This window comes from Micropterus salmoides, unplaced genomic scaffold, assembly GCF_014851395.1.
Source record: "Micropterus salmoides isolate LMB-PRFRI ecotype aquatic unplaced genomic scaffold, ASM1485139v1 Ms_hic_scaffold_2, whole genome shotgun sequence".
Lineage (NCBI taxonomy): Eukaryota > Metazoa > Chordata > Actinopteri > Centrarchiformes > Centrarchidae > Micropterus > Micropterus salmoides.
The window spans coordinates 16,022,987-16,042,809 of record NW_024041150.1 but is presented as its reverse complement, the minus strand read 5'-3'; the positions used below and the strand labels follow the sequence as shown (position 1 = coordinate 16,042,809).

The following is a 19,823-nucleotide window of genomic DNA, read 5'->3' as shown; positions in this document are numbered from 1 at the left end:
TTATTAAAAACCTATTCACATTTATCATAATAAAAAAGGAAAAGAAAACATTTATTAATGTCTTAGTAGCATTTCTAAAGCAAATGACGAATGTTTGCTGATGGTTTATTAGTAGAGAGGAACCTATGATCCTTAAAGTTACTAACATTTGTAACTTTAGACCAAGCTAATACTTTTCCAATATTGAGGGGGGATACGAGCGGCCCCTCCCAACTTGGACTGACCCTCATTTTTGCTGAATTCTGAATGGCTGAAAGGCGCCGATCTGGGGTGAGTTCAATCCAAAACCTTGTGCATCGTTTTACTACGTTTTGTTGGGGCTGAACTCACCCAGGTTTGTGTGAGAAGTGCAACAGAGAAGGGAATGAAAGAATGTCCATCTCCCTCGTTCTCAATTCTTCCTTTTACTTTACTTTAGCTTGTCGGTTGACAACTGACTTGAAAACATAATGTCCAGTGCAGCTGACCAGCCGCCCAGTCGGGCATTCACGCCAAGGATGGTGCATTCAGTAACTCAGTACCGCAGCGTTACTTGGATTAGTAACTGCAATAATGTTTTGGAAATAGTAATCCATTAAACTACTAGTTACTGGGAAAATGAGTAAATGTAAAATGAGAAAAGTAATATAAGTACAGTTGCTGCCCAACACTGCCAACAGGCCTAGCTACTGCATGAAATTAGTTATAATTTAATGTTAGTATAATATTCTAATATTTCATACTTCACAAATCCTTTGCAACCAAAATAAAGATTTTTTTTAAACAAATAAAACTGACAAATTAAACTCAATCAGCAACAGAAAACTACTTCCTTAAAAGAGAAAGCAAGCATGTAAAAGATTTAACTGAAAACACATGAATGAACACTTTTAACACCCTCCCTCCTGCAAGGGAGTAAACAGGAGACTACACCTACACATTTCCCAAGTATGCGGCTCCACACTGCTGTCTGACCCTAACTGGTCCACTGATCCCATAGATGTCATTTACACTGGGGACACTGGGGACATGTCCCCGCCACATTTTGAAATGGCTGATTTTTCACTTTTTGCTTTGAGAAAGGTTGATTTGCACAGTAAAAAAAACACAGTAAAAAAAACATGCATAGTTTTCCCTCAGAAAAGTAGACCTACTTATTCTCTCCACCAATTAGTGAACACGTTTGCAAGGCATTGTATGCATGCTGCATTCTCATTAGGGGCTGAGCACCCCTAAAGGTCTGATCCTAGAATCGCCCCTGTTATGTATTATGACTGTTTTGTTCAGATGACACGGTCTTTTTTTATTTAACCTAAGGTTAAGGTCGGCCTACTATGTATTAGTTCCCACAGTACTCAGGAGTGTCTGTCTAATACTTTTTGGTAACTGTCTTGTACTCCTACGGTCGTTTTTAATAGCACAGCCGAGCTTCTTCAGTAGCCTATTGCAGTACATCTAATCTCGAGCCATTCCTCAACATTTCTGTAGTCAGTGTCGCTCGTGCTCGCGCGTGTTCCTGGCAAAAGAAAAAGGAAGCACTCCGCCCAAATCCAGCCTCAATGCCTTCATACCTCCGCAGTGTCAAGAGACGTTTACGAGAAAGTTTAACTGAAGAACGGACATTTAATTTCTTCCGTATTTTAAACCGTGACAGCAGGCGCTCGTATTCGGGAGCGGGAAAAACCCTCCGTTTTAGCTCACGAACCAACTGTTGTGGGAAGATAAAAGTTAGAAGCAAGACCAGGATGTTCCAAAGTTTGGATTTTTTTGTTTTAAGTTGCCTTTTTCTATCGACTGAATCGGACGCAGGTAAGAAAACATACTTAGTGTTAAATTTTCCTACATTGTTTCTATTAAATACTTCTTTCATCATTTTGCGCTGTTTGTTTCCCATTAACGAAGAGGTTTTCCCGGTAGACTACAGACGTCACGTCTGGCATTCATCACTGTTGGGCAAGACACTGAGGATAGGAACATGTAAGATGACGGGTGGCAACAAAGAACTCCAGTAGATGCATAAGCCCACATGAATCTAAGTCTTAAACGGGATGTGTGAAGCAGTAAGGAAATGGGACACAAATGCAGACAACCAGGCAGACAGGAACTAGCCTGTAATGATGTTCAGTGACTGCAAAGCTCCGTGGCAAGGGGGGCTCAGGAAGTGGGAATGTGACCTGGGAAGAAGGAAAGGATAGAGAGCCACCCAAAAAAACAACTGAGTCAGGGCAGCGGCTTTACACTAAGCTCATAGTGGTAAGGTCTGGGGTTTCTCAGTGTAAGTTTCCATACAGAATGTTGTGTGTACTTGACAAACAAGAGTTGGAAGTGTTAAACTGCCAGGCCTAAAAAAGAAAATACCATAGAGAGGTAGGCCCCACAGTATTTGTGACTTTCGGTTTGAAACTAGTTTTTTTTTTTTTTTTCAAGCTGCATGGGAAAGGGATTTTCCTGTCCTAGAGGCTGCAAACAGAGCAGCTGTTGACCAGCAGTTTTTTTTTTTTTTGCAGTTTACATAAATATTTTTTGGCAGATCTGTTTTTCCCAGATGTGCAAATAATCCCACTGTGCTGCAGTAAACTCAGTCCAAGAAGCACTGTTTCATCAGTTTAGATCAGCAGAATGAAACTGAATTAATAGGAGGTGTTCACAGATCAAGAGGCTAATTAAAGGCTCACTGAAGTCCCATGTTACCAGATTTCTGTCTCTCTCCTTCTCCACATAAGGCCAGATATTACGACCACAAAATGTGTCTCTACAGTGGAAAAGTGATTTTGAACCGCTGCTGACATGGGCACCACCACAGCATTCAGGGGAAAACTGCACATATACGGTCACGAAAAGGACCTGGACGAATTCCCTCGAAGAAATAAACGTGAGCATGCAAATATGATTCTTTTTTGTAAAATGTAATTCTGTTTATATTTAAATATATTGTATGAGGAATGCAACTCCACAACACCCTTTAACTTTTTATTGGGAATCACTGTAGAATCTGCACCAACGTATCCCACCAGTTATAATAAAACCTAAAGTTTAGGATCTTAGGGTATTTTAGCAGTACAAATACTTCCTTGAGTACAAATAATCTCAATGTACTGCTGCAAAGTCAGTTACAATTTACAAAACACATTTATTTATTTACTGTGAAAACTAAATTAAACTTAATCTTTAGCTCTACATGACAACCATTTTATATATATATATTATTTTTATTATCTGTTTATATTATTATTAAAGCCTGTTTCTGAAACAGCTCCACATATGCATTTTTATCTGTGGCTATGCTACATGTACAGTAAAATACTGATAATGCATTAGTAGTTCACTCAATGTGTTTTACAATTTGTTTCTCTGTTTCTTGGTGCATTCAGATTAAACAAACAGCTCCCTGGTCTACGTACACCGTGATGGAGGGAGGATTTCTGGAAGTATCTGTTGAAGCTGTCTGTAGTGGTGGAGTTACGGTTTTTCTTAACCACACCAGCCCAGGTAGTGCAATTTTCTTACCACTGAGTGTGTTCTCAAAATTTGAATGCTCTTGCGTAGACAGAAATGTGGGCTTAAAACCTTTTGTCCATATATGGACTGAATTAATGTCTGTGTATTTGTTTGCTCATTAAAATGTGTTTATGTGTGTCTGTTTGTCCCAGTGCTGGTGAGGAATTTGAATTGCATCTATTCCTCCAAAAAAAGTCACTGCTCCTGGACACCAGTCAGTCACACTCCAGATCTTGCTTTCTTCTATAGGTATGTGTGGGTTTGTTTTTTGTGTTATTATTATGTTTTATTTATTTATTTTTTACATTTTGTGCTTACACAATAAAAGGCACAGGAACCAGTGCTGTAGATCAAGAGTTGCCACACAGCACGGTGTTTATGTGAGTAAGCTGTATTGCTTCCTGAGAGCTTAACTTATGTTTCGCCACATGCAGAAAGAGCTGGACGGAACCCAAGAGGAGGTTATGAGCCGAGTTTTAGTTAAAACATGAGGAATTTGGGCTTATCAGGCCAGTGCTCTGGCGGGTGTCAATATGAGGTTAGGGATTGTTTTCTTGTTTGTGTGAGGCTTATACCCAAGCCATGTTTGGTAGTGACACGTTAAAATGTTAACTCCAGACAACCATAACATGACAAACATTAGCATAAATGGAAATCCAAAGCTGAAAAGTAAATTTGAAGTGCTAAAATTGGTGTCATCATATTCTTTTTAAAACTGCAGGTTTGAAAACATCACCAGCAATATACTCTCCTATAGTGTTCACTATATTCAAACTATTTGTAAATTCCTTAACTTTATTATTATTAAGCATTTTATTTTAAATCCATGAATACCATCTGAGGATTTAAAATGATGGCTCTTATAGTTCTGTAACGAAGGCATTGAACTGATCACTGGTTTTTTTCTTTGAGAGTTCTGTGCAACTCCCCCCCCCCTCCATTCAATACCCTCTCTTAATTCATTCCTTTCCTATTGTTAATTGAAAAAAGGTAGTACATGGATGATTCTCCCATGTTTAAAAGTGTAGCACTGTCTGTGGGCAGAAACCAAAGGCGTTATGAATAAACTGAATAGCATCATCACTTTGGTGAGAAATGCAAAATAAACAGCGTTACCAGGTTTAAAAGTCATATCTGACTTCATGTTAAACATCTGAAATATTACAGTAAGGAAGTAGGCAGGGTTAAGTGACTGATATGTGATGGTATGTGAGTTTTTGCCATTCCAGCCTATACTTTCCTTTATTACAAGCTGTGATCTATTTTCTGTGCAGGACATTATAGCCAAAAATGTATCTTGATAAACAGTTTCATATCTTTTGATATCGATAATTATCACGATAAGTATCAAACCAGTATTTCTTTCGAGTTTAAAGGCTGATTTTGGCTCCTGAATGAAAGTTGAAGAAACCTGATGGTTAATTGTGGTTTAAACTCTTCTTTATGGTCAACACCTGAGGCGCCAGTGGTGGATCACTTCACAAATCTGCGGCAGAACATTCAAAACAATTATGATAAAATCTTTGTTAACAAAAATAAAAATTTAGTAAATGCTTTTTTCAGTACCTTTTCCGCAACAAAATAAACATCTTAAATAAAAAACTAGAACAAGGTCCAAGCCTCCCAGTGCAAGCCGGGGGCCTTGCCCCGCGGAGGGCGTGCGAGTAAACCTGGGCCCGCCATGATTTATTGTCCACGGACCCTGCTGTGGCTCGGGGGGCCGGTGGGGAAGAAACAACGAGTTATAAATTAAAGGGAGTTGCGGTTACGGAGATATAAAATGAATGTATGTCTATGGGAGTGTTATTTGATTTCCAATTAATAGTGCCACCTAGAGCCCGATTGATGCCAAATTTCTCACAGCCCCTCGGGAGGTTGTGCCAGATAATGTTCTTGAGTTTGGTGTAGATTGGCCGTTGAAAACGTAAGATCTGACATGACATCCTGTTTTAGCATTTGCGCAAACATTTGTTAGCTTATAATTCAGACATTTTTTAGCGGATCAAAATTCCCTCTAGAAACTTTTATCAGCTTGGTCCAGAGATGGTCCATGCCAAGTTTCGTGCCGATCGAACTTTCGGGTTCGGAGGAATTAAATAAAATAGGTTTTTCAGATTTAGTGAAATAAAAACGTCATCGCACAGAGGAGTGTTTTATACCATCGGCAGAATCCCCCAAACACGTAGACATAAGGTTTATGATTGTGCGATGTAGTGGCACGTAGTTATGAGGCAAAATGTGGCTTGGCTGAAAATCCCATTGAAATGGGATTTTCTGACGGTATTTGAGCTTCGATTATAGCGCCACCTTTAGGCCGAATTGCACAAAATTTGGTATCAATTGGACTTGTGGTTATGGAGACATAAAATGCATGTAAGTCAATGGGATTTTTTTTGAATAGCGGCTAACTGCACCAAATTTTGCACAGCCCCTCGGGGGCATAGCACATAAGGTCCTCAAGTTTGGTGTTGATCTGCCATTCCCAACCTAAGATATGACATCACTTCCTGTTTATAGCATTTGTCAAAAACATTTATTAGCGTATCATTTCAACAATTTTTGTTGTATCAAAATTTCCTCTAAAACTTTCATAAGCTTGGTCCAGAGATTATCCGTGCCAAGTTTTGTGTCAATCGGAGTAGCGACTTCGGAGGAGTTAATTAAAATAGGGTTAGAGTTATCAGTATTCGCGATGTAGCGGGAAAAAAAGTCAAGGCAGAAATGGGCGTGGCCTATACCAGTATCAGTTTTATTTACGGAATAAAAATAAAACAATAGGGTTGCCTTGCATTCCGCAATGCCTTTCATTCGCGGGTTCTCAGCCCACTCGGGCTTGGACCCCTAATTAAGTCCTAATTTGTGTATGATTTATGTGAGTAAAGTCAAAAACATTTACCGAATATTTATGGAACATTTGTTAAATTGTTATTGTTTTATTGCCCAGCCATATGTACACATTTAGCTCTTTTACTTCAACTTCAAACACACCATCTGGGCTGCAGAAAGAGGAATGAGGACTGAATGAAGCTATCATAACACATAACAGGCTAATGCACCATGCATAATATCCGGTAACCATAGACATATTTGAGGTTAAGAAAACAGTTCAGATAAAGAAATCAGCTTAAAATATGGAAGCAAGCCTGAACTAATGAAACTGTGTCCCAAATTATCAGGCATGCTGCTGAAAAACAGATTTGGGTCTTTACACCAAATAGTGAGCCATACTTTGTAAAAAAAATAGAAAACCTTTATTCCTTCACATAAAGAAACAGTTCCTGTTGGTCCAGGGTTTCTCACCCTACATCCAAATCAGCATGTTAACTTTAAACTTCTTATATATGCACTTGTACGCTACACCATTTCTGCATTGCAAAAGTCAGTCTCTTTATATAGTCGTAGAGTCCTGAGTTCCACGTGATGGAAACCGGGACTCATTAAGTGTTCCTTAAAAGACAGTGGTGTCGTGTTATCCTTGGCACGGTAAGGCCAAGCAAGTTGTAATTTACTAAAGTGGTACCATGACAGAGTTGGCTCTCAACCTCATGGTTCATGCCCAGGGATTCCTCCAGACCTGTTGTAAATTAAGAAACTGTCCTTCATCTTTTCTATTTGTGACCTCCTAACACCGTGTCCTAACTGAATCCAACGTGATAGTCGGACGCCTGCTCGTTGTTAAGACATGAGTCCTGGAAAAGTCATGAGGGCAAGATTATCGGTTCTCTTGACAGATTTAATATCACCACCACGCTGCGTGTGTAAAGGCCAAAACCAACAATAAGTTGATACTACTGAAAAGGATTATGTGTTCATCCAATGTTTCCTTATTCCTCGATGCCACAGAGCTTCATTGTCCTTTGAAAAACCCATTGTGACAGAGCGGCTTCGTCACTGAGTGCGGGCCCCACACATACACACACACACACACACACACACACACACACACACACACACACACACACACACCACGCTCCCTTCCAGCCTCAGTTAAGCCGGTCATAAACCTCGCTATTATGCATTTTTCTTCTACTGTTTAAGTAGCGCGATCAAGGGTGCACACTTGGTAGTTCTACTCTTCTTTAAACATACATTTAAACAAACATCAAACACTTACTATGTGTTGAGATGCATCGCAGGTTTGCTCTGTTTTCCATCCAGTCTGGCAAAACAGGAGCGTAACATTTCCGTCTTAAATTGCATGTTCTCGCGCGCTTTCATGGTCACGTGAACTGCACAATTATGGTTGTAGTAGTAATTGGTGATGCAAATAACTGTTTCAGGGTAAGGAAAATGTTTGTGGAGTTGGATATAATTATTGTCGAAAATATGTCGAAGTGTAATAGATATAAATCCTTTTCTGAAGTTAGTAAAATGTGTTTATTATATTGTTTAAATAAGGGTTAAGCCTAGTGGGAGGGGCTACTGGCTTTAAAAGTCGCAGCTTTGGACCTGTAAGGTCAGTCTTGGCCTGGTAACAGAGGAGGTAACTAATGATTTGTATTTTTGTGGGGAGAGAGAAATAGAGTTATTGAAGATTTCTTTGTGTGTGTAACTTTATTATTGAGTAGGTTATTTAATTTTTACAAATAGTTATTGTATTTTGTTTTCTTTATGCAAGTTTTTTCACTGTTTGCACTTTTTCGACTACGCCTGTGTTTTTCCCTATTTTGTGGCGTTTGGAAGAGAACCCTGCTACACCCATTAATGAGCCACTCTGTTGGACTGGGTGACAGGTTACATCATTACATTACATTCATTACATGTTATCCTTATTTTTACAGCTCATGGTGACTGGACAATTCACATGTTTCAGTTTTTCAGATAATCAGCGATACTCTTTCTGTCAGACACCGGTTTCAGTGTAATTACACAAAATAGCATTAGTTTGACTCTTATGGCAGAGTAGCACCATTAAACATGGTGAAAGATTTCAACTTTTAGAAAGATGTGAGCTGTAGAAATCTCAGGACAACACAAGTTTAAACCCATCTTAAAACCTAAGTCATAGCTAAACCAAGAGCTGAGGCTGAGAGCCAGTGACATGGTAGAAAATTGGAAAATTATTGAGTTATTTACCTTTTTTACTTAATTTTTTAGTGATAATTACCTGAAAGGATAAGAGACAGGTTTCAAAATCATAGTATTATGTTGATCAACTGATTAATCAGTCACTGCAACCAGCCAGCTCCATACTTCTTTGAAGTGTTGAAGTCTCTGAGGATTAAAGAAATAATTAAACCTTATTTAGTACAAGTACAACTATTTCAACTATTGGGTGGATGCAAGGAATTCCTGGAGTCTTGTCGTCAACATGAGGCTGCCAGGCAACCCAGGTTGCAAACGGGATGTAGGGGCGGTTTCCCAGACAGAGATTAAGCCTAGTCCCAGACTAAAATGGAAAGTTAAGCCGGACTAACTGGAATTGGATTTCTCAGACATGGTTTAAAATAGTCCCAGACTTCCCTAGTCCTGAATTACAAAGTCTGATTTCCAGAAGTCTGATTAGAACTAGTCTAGATTTAAGTAAAGGCTTAAACTAAACCTGGCCAGAGGCAGGTTTAACTTCAGATTAATTGATGTTGGCCTCCAGACTGACCTTAGCAATAGAGGAAATGGATTACCTGGACTATATTAATGATGATGAAAGAGCTCAATTTAGACCAGACAGAAGGGTGGTTATGGACAGGAGCAACCCACTGAATGATCTTGATGAAATCAACTTTCGTGATCGTTTTCGCATGTACAAAGCAACTGCAGCAGACATAATTAGTCTGCTTTGACACAAGGCTTTCATCTGATTCCTGTAGGGGAATGCCTATCCCTCCTTCGCTAAAAGTACTGATCACCTTAAGGTTTTTGGCATGTGGAACCTTCCATCGTGAAACAGGCGATTTGTGTGGCGTAAGTGAACCAACTGTGTGCAAAATAGTTCACAAAGTGTGCAAAGCAATATGTGAACTGAAGGACGACTACATCAAGTTTCCTGATGCTGCTGGCCAAGCCAACTACAAGGTGGAGTTCTTTGAATATGGAAACTTCCCTGGAGTCATTGCCTGTATTGATGGATGTCATATTCCAAGAAAGTGTCCCTCTACTGCAGATTCTGAGGAGTACAGAAATCGTAAAAACTGGTTCTCAATAAATGTACAAGGTGTGTGCACTCCCACTATGCAGTTCTCCAACATTGTTGCACGTTGGAAAGGTGCAACTCATGACTCAAGAATTTTCCAGAACTCCTGTCTGTCCGCTCAGTTTGAAGGTGGTCAACATAGTGGAATCATACTTGGTGACAGTGGCTATGCACAGACCAACTTCTTGTTCACCCCTTACCTTCATGCAGTCACACCTGAGCAGCAGCGGTACAACCAAAGCTCATATCCGTACCAGAGGTACAGTGGAGCACATGTTTGGTGTACGGAAGAGTCGTTTCCAGAGATGCTTTTGCTTTGCGGCACTTCTCACAATGAAGTTACCTCAGATGATTGAAGACAACAGTTGCCACAGATTGATTATGAACAAAAGTTTTATTTCACAAATTGAGATATCGGGACCCTGAACTGGTGCTGGTTTCATTAGAACATTGGTACTACTGCTGCTTCATGTTTCTCTCTTCCTCCTTCATGGCTAACTCAACATGAAGTATTTTCATCTTTATTTCATGTTCATCTTTTAAATACTTAAATGCTCATGGAATTCCATGGCCAGTTTCTCGTGCATGGTCAGCCTCTTGGTCCTTCTCATCTGGCCAGAATTAGTGACATCATCTTCCCTCCAGGCTGCTGCAGCTGTAGTGGGCTGACCGTCATCCTGTCTCAGGACCTCCAAGCTCTGGTGATCATCTGAAAAGTATTATATTGCAGCATTAGTGAACAATATGTATTTAAAAGTGAAGTTCATGAAATAATTCTGGTTATAGGACTGCAAAAAATGACTGACATTAATGTGGCCTACCAAATGAGGATTGGAACGGGGCCCCATCTGAAGTGTCCAAACGATCATCATCAGGGATACCTTCCAGGGGCTGCTGGCTATCAACGATCAAAGTCAACAAGTCTCTAGGTCATCGGTCTCTGGTCTTTCTGGGGGTCCACCACCAGTCTTGAAACGCTCCCTACGTGCAACAGCATTTGTCTTCTTTAAGTTCATTTTTATGTTTTTCCACAGGATCTTAGAAAGATGGAACAATATAAAAAATAAAATTCTGTATGATGCTGTTTGTAATATACTTGGATCACAATGAAGCAACATTTCAAAGTGACTGACATGTAAAAGTAGACCAACAATAACACAGTAGCTTACCTGAAGTTGTTGAAGTGTCCTGTTGCTTACTTTTTCATTCGCGTTAAATTCATTGCAAACTGAAGTCTAAGCATTCTTTTTCTTGTTTTCTGTTGCTGAATCATGCTGTTTGTTCTCAATAATTGGGTGGTTTGACACAATTTGCTTCAAAAGGGTCCTTTCAAAGTCACTGAAATTCTTTGAACGTTGTCTTTTACCTTTGTCCATTGTTTGTTTGGGTGATTTACTCCAGTTCCACACAATGTTAATGTTTCTTCAGGGTCCAGCCCTGGTTTTTGGAGCAACCTCAGGTCTGCACTGAGTGCACAACATTACTCTAATCGGGCTTCACAGAGAGTTGCTAGTTAGTCCTTATTAACCTTAGTCTGCAACTCCCTAGTCGTGTACTACTTAATCTCAAATAAAGCAATGTCTCGGAAAGCCATTTTTTAAGTCCGTATTAATTTCAGTAAGTACAAGTACAACTATTTCAACTATTGGGTGGATGCAAGGAATTCCTGGAGTCTTGTCGTCAACATGAGGCTGCCAGGCAACCCAGGTTGCAAACGGGATGTAGGGGCGGTTTCCCAGACAGAGATTAAGCCTAGTCCCAGACTAAAATGGAAAGTTAAGCCGGACTAACTGGAATTGGATTTCTCAGACATGGTTTAAAATAGTCCCAGACTTCCCTAGTCCTGAATTACAAAGTCTGATTTCCAGAAGTCTGATTAGAACTAGTCTAGATTTAAGTAAAGGCTTAAACTAAACCTGGCCAGAGGCAGGTTTAACTTCAGATTAATTGATGTTGGCCTCCAGACTGACCTTAGCAATAGAGGAAATGGATTACCTGGACTATATTAATGATGATGAAAGAGCTCAATTTAGACCAGACAGAAGGGTGGTTATGGACAGGAGCAACCCACTGAATGATCTTGATGAAATCAACTTTCGTGATCGTTTTCGCATGTACAAAGCAACTGCAGCAGACATAATTAGTCTGCTTTGACACAAGGCTTTCATCTGATTCCTGTAGGGGAATGCCTATCCCTCCTTCGCTAAAAGTACTGATCACCTTAAGGTTTTTGGCATGTGGAACCTTCCATCGTGAAACAGGCGATTTGTGTGGCGTAAGTGAACCAACTGTGTGCAAAATAGTTCACAAAGTGTGCAAAGCAATATGTGAACTGAAGGACGACTACATCAAGTTTCCTGATGCTGCTGGCCAAGCCAACTACAAGGTGGAGTTCTTTGAATATGGAAACTTCCCTGGAGTCATTGCCTGTATTGATGGATGTCATATTCCAAGAAAGTGTCCCTCTACTGCAGATTCTGAGGAGTACAGAAATCGTAAAAACTGGTTCTCAATAAATGTACAAGGTGTGTGCACTCCCACTATGCAGTTCTCCAACATTGTTGCACGTTGGAAAGGTGCAACTCATGACTCAAGAATTTTCCAGAACTCCTGTCTGTCCGCTCAGTTTGAAGGTGGTCAACATAGTGGAATCATACTTGGTGACAGTGGCTATGCACAGACCAACTTCTTGTTCACCCCTTACCTTCATGCAGTCACACCTGAGCAGCAGCGGTACAACCAAAGCTCATATCCGTACCAGAGGTACAGTGGAGCACATGTTTGGTGTACGGAAGAGTCGTTTCCAGAGATGCTTTTGCTTTGCGGCACTTCTCACAATGAAGTTACCTCAGATGATTGAAGACAACAGTTGCCACAGATTGATTATGAACAAAAGTTTTATTTCACAAATTGAGATATCGGGACCCTGAACTGGTGCTGGTTTCATTAGAACATTGGTACTACTGCTGCTTCATGTTTCTCTCTTCCTCCTTCATGGCTAACTCAACATGAAGTATTTTCATCTTTATTTCATGTTCATCTTTTAAATACTTAAATGCTCATGGAATTCCATGGCCAGTTTCTCGTGCATGGTCAGCCTCTTGGTCCTTCTCATCTGGCCAGAATTAGTGACATCATCTTCCCTCCAGGCTGCTGCAGCTGTAGTGGGCTGACCGTCATCCTGTCTCAGGACCTCCAAGCTCTGGTGATCATCTGAAAAGTATTATATTGCAGCATTAGTGAACAATATGTATTTAAAAGTGAAGTTCATGAAATAATTCTGGTTATAGGACTGCAAAAAATGACTGACATTAATGTGGCCTACCAAATGAGGATTGGAACGGGGCCCCATCTGAAGTGTCCAAACGATCATCATCAGGGATACCTTCCAGGGGCTGCTGGCTATCAACGATCAAAGTCAACAAGTCTCTAGGTCATCGGTCTCTGGTCTTTCTGGGGGTCCACCACCAGTCTTGAAACGCTCCCTACGTGCAACAGCATTTGTCTTCTTTAAGTTCATTTTTATGTTTTTCCACAGGATCTTAGAAAGATGGAACAATATAAAAAATAAAATTCTGTATGATGCTGTTTGTAATATACTTGGATCACAATGAAGCAACATTTCAAAGTGACTGACATGTAAAAGTAGACCAACAATAACACAGTAGCTTACCTGAAGTTGTTGAAGTGTCCTGTTGCTTACTTTTTCATTCGCGTTAAATTCATTGCAAACTGAAGTCTAAGCATTCTTTTTCTTGTTTTCTGTTGCTGAATCATGCTGTTTGTTCTCAATAATTGGGTGGTTTGACACAATTTGCTTCAAAAGGGTCCTTTCAAAGTCACTGAAATTCTTTGAACGTTGTCTTTTACCTTTGTCCATTGTTTGTTTGGGTGATTTACTCCAGTTCCACACAATGTTAATGTTTCTTCAGGGTCCAGCCCTGGTTTTTGGAGCAACCTCAGGTCTGCACTGAGTGCACAACATTACTCTAATCGGGCTTCACAGAGAGTTGCTAGTTAGTCCTTATTAACCTTAGTCTGCAACTCCCTAGTCGTGTACTACTTAATCTCAAATAAAGCAATGTCTCGGAAAGCCATTTTTTAAGTCCGTATTAATTTCAGTAGGATTAGCCTAGTCCTCATTTATTTAAGACTCTGTCCGGGAAACCGCCCCCTAGTGTACTAATTTGTGAGCTCTAGAGGTGCTGGCCAACTGTTTGTCCTTGTTTTCAGTCTTTATGCTAAGCTAAGCTAACTGCCTGCTGGCTGTAGCTTCATATTTAACAGACATACGATCTTCTCATTGAACAAGTGGATTTCTCAAAATGTCACACACTGTTTTATGTCTGTTTTTGATGCAAAGATGTGCTTATTCAAATGTTTAATTTTATTAATGCATTAATCCATTTAGGATTTCAGGAATAGTGTGCAGCATGAATGGAAATCACCTTTTTCTTTTTCTTTCCAAGGTTACAGAATGAGGACCACACAACAGAGGCTGACGACGATACCCTTTCCCCTTTAAAAGAGTGCTCATCGTACAACTACGCTGCCGGCGTCAGGACTGGTTGTGATCTACAGGCAGATATCAAGCACGCCATCCACATCTTGTTTAACGGAACGCAGAAAAACATGACTGTCAGGAACACCTTCAGGAGAGTTCTCTTACAAAATGGTACGCAGCAAGTGGGCAGTGTTCAGAGTTCTGTTGAAATACGCGCTTCCCTATTAAGTTTCAGAGTTGTAAGAGAAGTTGCCCTCTGCTCTTTCTCAGAAATGATTTACCAGTTATTGCGGTGTGGAGATGTACTATAGATGTACTTCTGGGGTGTGACACCATCCGAAACGTACAACTAGAAAACACAATGCAGCCATTTTAACAAAACAAAAATTCATGCTTGTCTTATTTTTAAGAGACTTTAGTAAGTATTTTAGTTTAAAGTATTTTCTGACTGTGTATGAATGGATGGTTACTGTCTCTCTGTAATGTCTGTCTCTTACAGTGAGACCTTCTGCCCTTCAGTGGAACGTCACTAAAAATGGGAGTCAGTTGAATATCAGCTGGATTTCTCCTGACATCATAGATCTGTCTCAATGGAGGTTTATAATTAATTACACTGAGTGTGATCAAATAAAGGTAACAGACACAACAGTGCAATATTTATTATGTTTGTCTCTAATGTCTTTAAATTGAAGCTCTGTCTTGTTTTGTCTTTTAATTTAATAGAATAACTCAGTGGATGCAAATGATTGCTGTGATCATTTGAATCTTGGAAGCAACTGAATACCTGATTGTAAAATTTAACAACAACCTAGTACTTGAAATTTAAACATCACTGAGGTTGTAGCATGATAGCAGAAATATTTTACTTTGAAAACCATCTATACAAGTTTGTGGTTTGTGATTTGCCTAAGAAACATGCCAGCATTTCCTTCCTCCTTAAAACATCTGCAAAGATGATTGTTTTGATATTTTACATCCTGCTTTGTTTATATCCATGTGTGATAGCTTGCAGTCTTCCTCTTTCTTGCTTTTGTTGGTGCACTGCTGTTTCTAATGTCTGCTTAAGCTGTAGTTTTCTATCCTCATCTGTGAACCTTTAAAAAAAAAAAATCTTAAATCAACTTCTTGAAATTACCTGAAAAGGGGTGAAAACTACATAAATCAAAATACATAAAATAATTTTTATGGTTGTCAGAGTAATATACATATTTCAGTGCTTTATGTTGAATTCACAATAAGGTGTGCAGCTGTTTCTAATGTTCTTAATAGTTGGCTGTAGTTTTCTTCCACAGAATTTTCTTTATTGCGCTGAAACAATGAATCAACTAATTGATTAATCGCTGTCACAATTGTGCCTCCATTTTCTCACAGGTTAAAACTGTAGATGGCGATTTATCAATTCAAGTCAAACTGGTCTCTCACTGTCGGTACCGCATGGCTATTAAAGCACAGACCACGGGAGCGATACAGGCAGAGACACCATGGAGTGACGAGAAGTATTTTGGTATGCTCTATTTTCTGAAAATTACTTACTTTGTCATGTAGTAGTTGTTTTAAGAATGACACCGGCAGACAGAAATGCATTCTACTTTCAAAAGTTGACACTGTTTTTTTCTTTCTTTGTAAAAACTCTGGGGTTTCAATTGTAACTTGAAACATTAAACACTTAACCTGTACACATCACTTTCAGCTAATCATAATGTTGCTGATGTTTTTGTATGCAGATGCAGATACAGATCCCAATGCGTTGGTGTATGCTGCTGCCATTATCATCCCACTGATGTTTGCTGGCTTGGCGGCCCTGACTTTTATGTGTTGCAGGAAGTATGTAGAGTTTTAATTAGGGATGCACCAAATGTTCGGCAACCAAATTAATCTTCCAAAACAATCGTCCTTCGGTGTTCGGCCTACTAAGTCAAAAGACTGAATACATTTTACTGAACAATTACGTTGACATGTCGGCAGTGTGGAAGCTTTTTAAAGTGTCCGAGAAAGACGCAAAAATCGCCGTTTGCAGACACAGTTCTGCTGAATTGTCTCCCAGCACATCCACTCCATCTGTGGCTGACTTCTTTGAAAAGGCAACAACCGCTTTGAGTGTTTCTGTCACTCATTTGTGAGAAGGCGATTAAGCTAGCAGCACCTAAATTTGGAGTGCACACGTATTAAAGCCTTTATGGTAAATCCACTGAAACTGACCAGTGCGAGCTGACAGGCAGGTTAGAGACTTTCTCCTGTCAGTTTCTCTCTTTACAAAGACAAGTGTTGCAGTATGAGAGTCCTACCTGAAGAGAGGCTGTGAAGTCTTCATGTTACGCCATACGAGAACCACATACAACATTATTTATCAAATTGAGTCAGGCTTGATGAATTTAGCGCGAGGATACACATGTGACAACGTCCGGTTTTCAAAATAAGGTGTCTATACAGTATTTTGACTATTTCGGTGTTCAGGGAAGTTTTTCATCATATTCGGCTTCGGCCAAGACTTTCCATTTTGGTGCGTCCCTAGTTGTAATCTTTTTGTTTGGGTGCCATTGATTTGAGTTGTCTTCTTGTTTGCATCTGATATTTAACTCTCTCTGCACAGGAATAAGGAGAAGATTTTCCCCAAAGTACCAGAACCTCGGGACCTTATCAGCGATATTTCTGACAACAACAATAAGGTGACTGCTTACAAAAGTATAGTCTTGGTTTACGCTCTGATTGTTCTGTCTCCTTAAATTAAAGAAATAGTACATGATGACATTTTTGGATGTACACTTATTCGCCGTCTTGCCCAGACTTAGGGGGGAAGGTCGGAACCTCTCTCATGTCTGTACGGTAAACATGAAGTTACTTACACACCATAAGTTAAGTATCATACATAAAATCTTAAGTGTAAAAATGCACATTGTGGTTTTGTGCAGAGCACAGTCACAACAAGATTCCAGGAAGACACTGCACCAGGCCAAGAAAAAGTCCAGCACATAACGCCCCTTAAATATCACAAAGTGTAACTTTTTCACTTTGCTTTCTTGTATGTACTGAACAAACAAGATAAAGTGCTAATTAGTGAGCTTTAGGGGTGCTGGTGAAACATATTTTGTTACCTTTGGACTGAGTCAGGCTAGTTGTTTCCCCTCGATTACTCATCTGTGTGCCAAGCTAAGCTAACGCTGGCGATCGTCTCATTATTTAGGGTGCAAGTGTATCAGTTTTCTTAGCCCCAAATGACCTAACCATCACTATAACAACAGCAGATAAAGGCAGTGAGAGAAAAAATGGGCGGGACAGAGCAACAAAAGCACCTGATAAATATAAAGGTGTCCACCACTAAAATTCAGCTTTAAAACTTATCTTCTCCAGACCTCTAAAGCCCATGATCGCACAGTTGTTTTCATTTACAGAAGAATTATTTTGTTTTTTTAAATGCGCCACTGTGTTTGGTTTACTTTCACACATTTTTATTCTCATCTTCTTCTTTTCCTCAGAGCAACGTTTGCAACCTGTACATCCCTGCAGTGGAAGAAGACAACTGTAAAATCACTCTTGTGATAGATCCCCATAGTAATCTTATCTGAAAGCACCGAGTCTCCCAAAGTCTTGTTGTACTGGCTCACCAAGAACTCGAGAGGCTTTCATCACGGTCTAACTCATGAACCCACGAGCTTCCTGGGCAGCTACTGCATTTCTGCACGTTGTTTTTCAAATACTGATGCAGATGAAATCCTTCATGAGGCTGCTATTTAGACTGGTAGTGCAGAAGCGTGTTACACTGAAGGACATGGGACTGAAGCCCCAAATATGCCGCAACATCGAGCTGAATTCACATCAATAATCTAGAAACATTGGAAAATTCCTTATCGCCATGTGTTGTTTACACACCACCAGCAGCTCCTATTTTGGAAATGTAATCACTTTGTTAGACTTTTTTTTTTTTTTTTTACTGTTTTCTGTCCTGAATGAACGCAAACAAATACATCCATTACTCTACACGCCCCAACATTTTATATCTGAGCTGTAAGTCTTGCATTGCACCAAGTAGCCCCACAGTGTCACTACTTCAGGAACTAGTTTTTGGGAGACCCCTTGGACACATGCTGTAACCCCAGCAGCCAAGGATCAGTGGAAATGGGCAACCCTGGAGAGTTCAGTAATGCAGACAGACGAGAGAACGGTTTAATCTGGATCTACTAATCCGTAGATCTGCAGTTTGATCCCCGGTTCCTCAAGTGTGCACGTCCAAGTGCCTCGGGCAAGATACTGAACCCCGGGAACAATTCATTTCTTTGTCTGATGAGCAGCTGGCTACCTTCAGTAGTCAGTGTGTGAATGTGACATGTAGTGTTATGTTTTTTGATAATCACAGCTTTTTTTTCAGCATTTACTAAGCATTAAATGCATATATCTATATAGATATATATATAGAGAGAGAGAGATAGAGATAGAGATAGAGATATATATATAAATATTAGAGACATATAGAGAGAGATATGGGACAAAGCAACTTAATCAAAAAAAATCATTAGTTGTCTGTCTGTCACCTGTAGATTAGTGTGTTTACTCATTTACTGTCCTGTTTTCTCTTGATCAATGAGAATTCCTCGTGTCAAACAATCTATTAAAGGAAAAATAAAATTAAAATAAACTGCATGCAACCGGCATTAAGTTACAGCCAGACCGTCTGTGCAGTCTGCTGTACACAGAAGACATTTATTGACTTGTGTCTGAAGAACAGGGTGCTGATCATACAGGATTTAATGAATGTGTCCTCTGCTGCTATGCTAATGTTAAAAGACACCATCTGAAGTTCTACTCCGCCTTGCTGTACTTGGAAGTATCTCAGCTGGTCTGTGGTGGTCGCATAGCCTCTTGTTATCTTGCTGGGCAACTCAGTGGTTTGCTGGTCAGCTAGCATAAATACATTGAGCGTTATACCACGGTCTGCTTACGGTGGTTTAGCTGCTTTGTTTTCAGTAGAGGAAACAAACGCCGCTTGTGCTCTGCGCCAAAATGGTTTATTTTGGTGACCAGATGAGAGGAAAGCGAACGGATGCTGATCTTGTCTGGTCTGCCATCATCGGTTTCCTCCTTGACCACGATCAGACCACTTCTGTCCCAGCTCAGCAGTGCCAACCACATTCTAAAAAGTTAGCAAACATGCTGAACTTAAAGACATTTAAAACATAAATACCATAGTTAGGACATAATGGGCAGGATAGCAAAAAGCCTGAGTTATGGTTTAACATCTCCAATGATTGCCTTTATTTATGTGTTTGGAACATCACGAGAAGGGTAAAACATTTGCTCTTTCAACAACACAAAGAAATACAGTTATACTGAATGTACATGGATTAGGCTTCTGATAAGCTCAGACTTTATTGCGATGGATATAATGAAGTTCTCCCTTCCCCTCTTCTGTTGAGGACTGTGAATATGAAAAGAATGAAGCACTCATGTAAAAATGCTAGTGTATCAATATTGGTGCTATGCAGTTTGAGATGAATATTTTGATGATGTGCCCATGTTGGTGGGTGCAAACTTTTGGATGGTTCATAAATTATGTTATGCTCATGTTATACAATGTTTTTCAATAAACAGTTTAAGTTGCCATGTCTGCACAAACAAATAGTGGCACGTGTGAGTTTTTAATGTCACATTTTAAATACGTAGTGCTGCTGATGTAAAGGGACAGCTGGACATTTTAGAAAAAGTACTCTTTCTTGCCCA

General features: G+C 39.8%; 1 protein-coding gene across 1 annotated transcript; it reads left to right on the top strand.

The window, feature by feature from the left end:
* Positions 1-1,326: 1,326 nt before the first annotated feature.
* Positions 1,327-19,722, top strand: LOC119912404. The gene is made up of 10 exons (XM_038731581.1): positions 1,327-1,788; positions 2,703-2,851; positions 3,351-3,468; positions 3,630-3,726; positions 14,077-14,282; positions 14,611-14,744; positions 15,483-15,615; positions 15,836-15,935; positions 16,702-16,777; positions 17,585-19,722. The coding sequence occupies exons 1-10, from the start codon at positions 1,539-1,541 to the stop codon at positions 17,672-17,674; spliced, it is 1,353 nt and encodes a 450-aa protein (XP_038587509.1). The 5' UTR covers positions 1,327-1,538; the 3' UTR covers positions 17,675-19,722.
* The last annotated feature ends 101 nt before the right edge of the window (positions 19,723-19,823 follow it).

Bases quoted from the DNA above. Each gene is read 5' to 3' on its own strand.
- LOC119912404 (XM_038731581.1), top strand. From the start codon at position 1,539: ATGCCTTCATACCTCCGCAGTGTCAAGAGACGTTTACGAGAAAGTTTA. The intron at 3,727-14,076 runs GTATGTGTGGGT...TTTCTTTCCAAG, and splicing joins GATCTTGCTTTCTTCTATAG to GTTACAGAATGAGGACCACA. The intron at 15,616-15,835 runs GTATGCTCTATT...TTTTGTATGCAG, and splicing joins GAGTGACGAGAAGTATTTTG to ATGCAGATACAGATCCCAAT.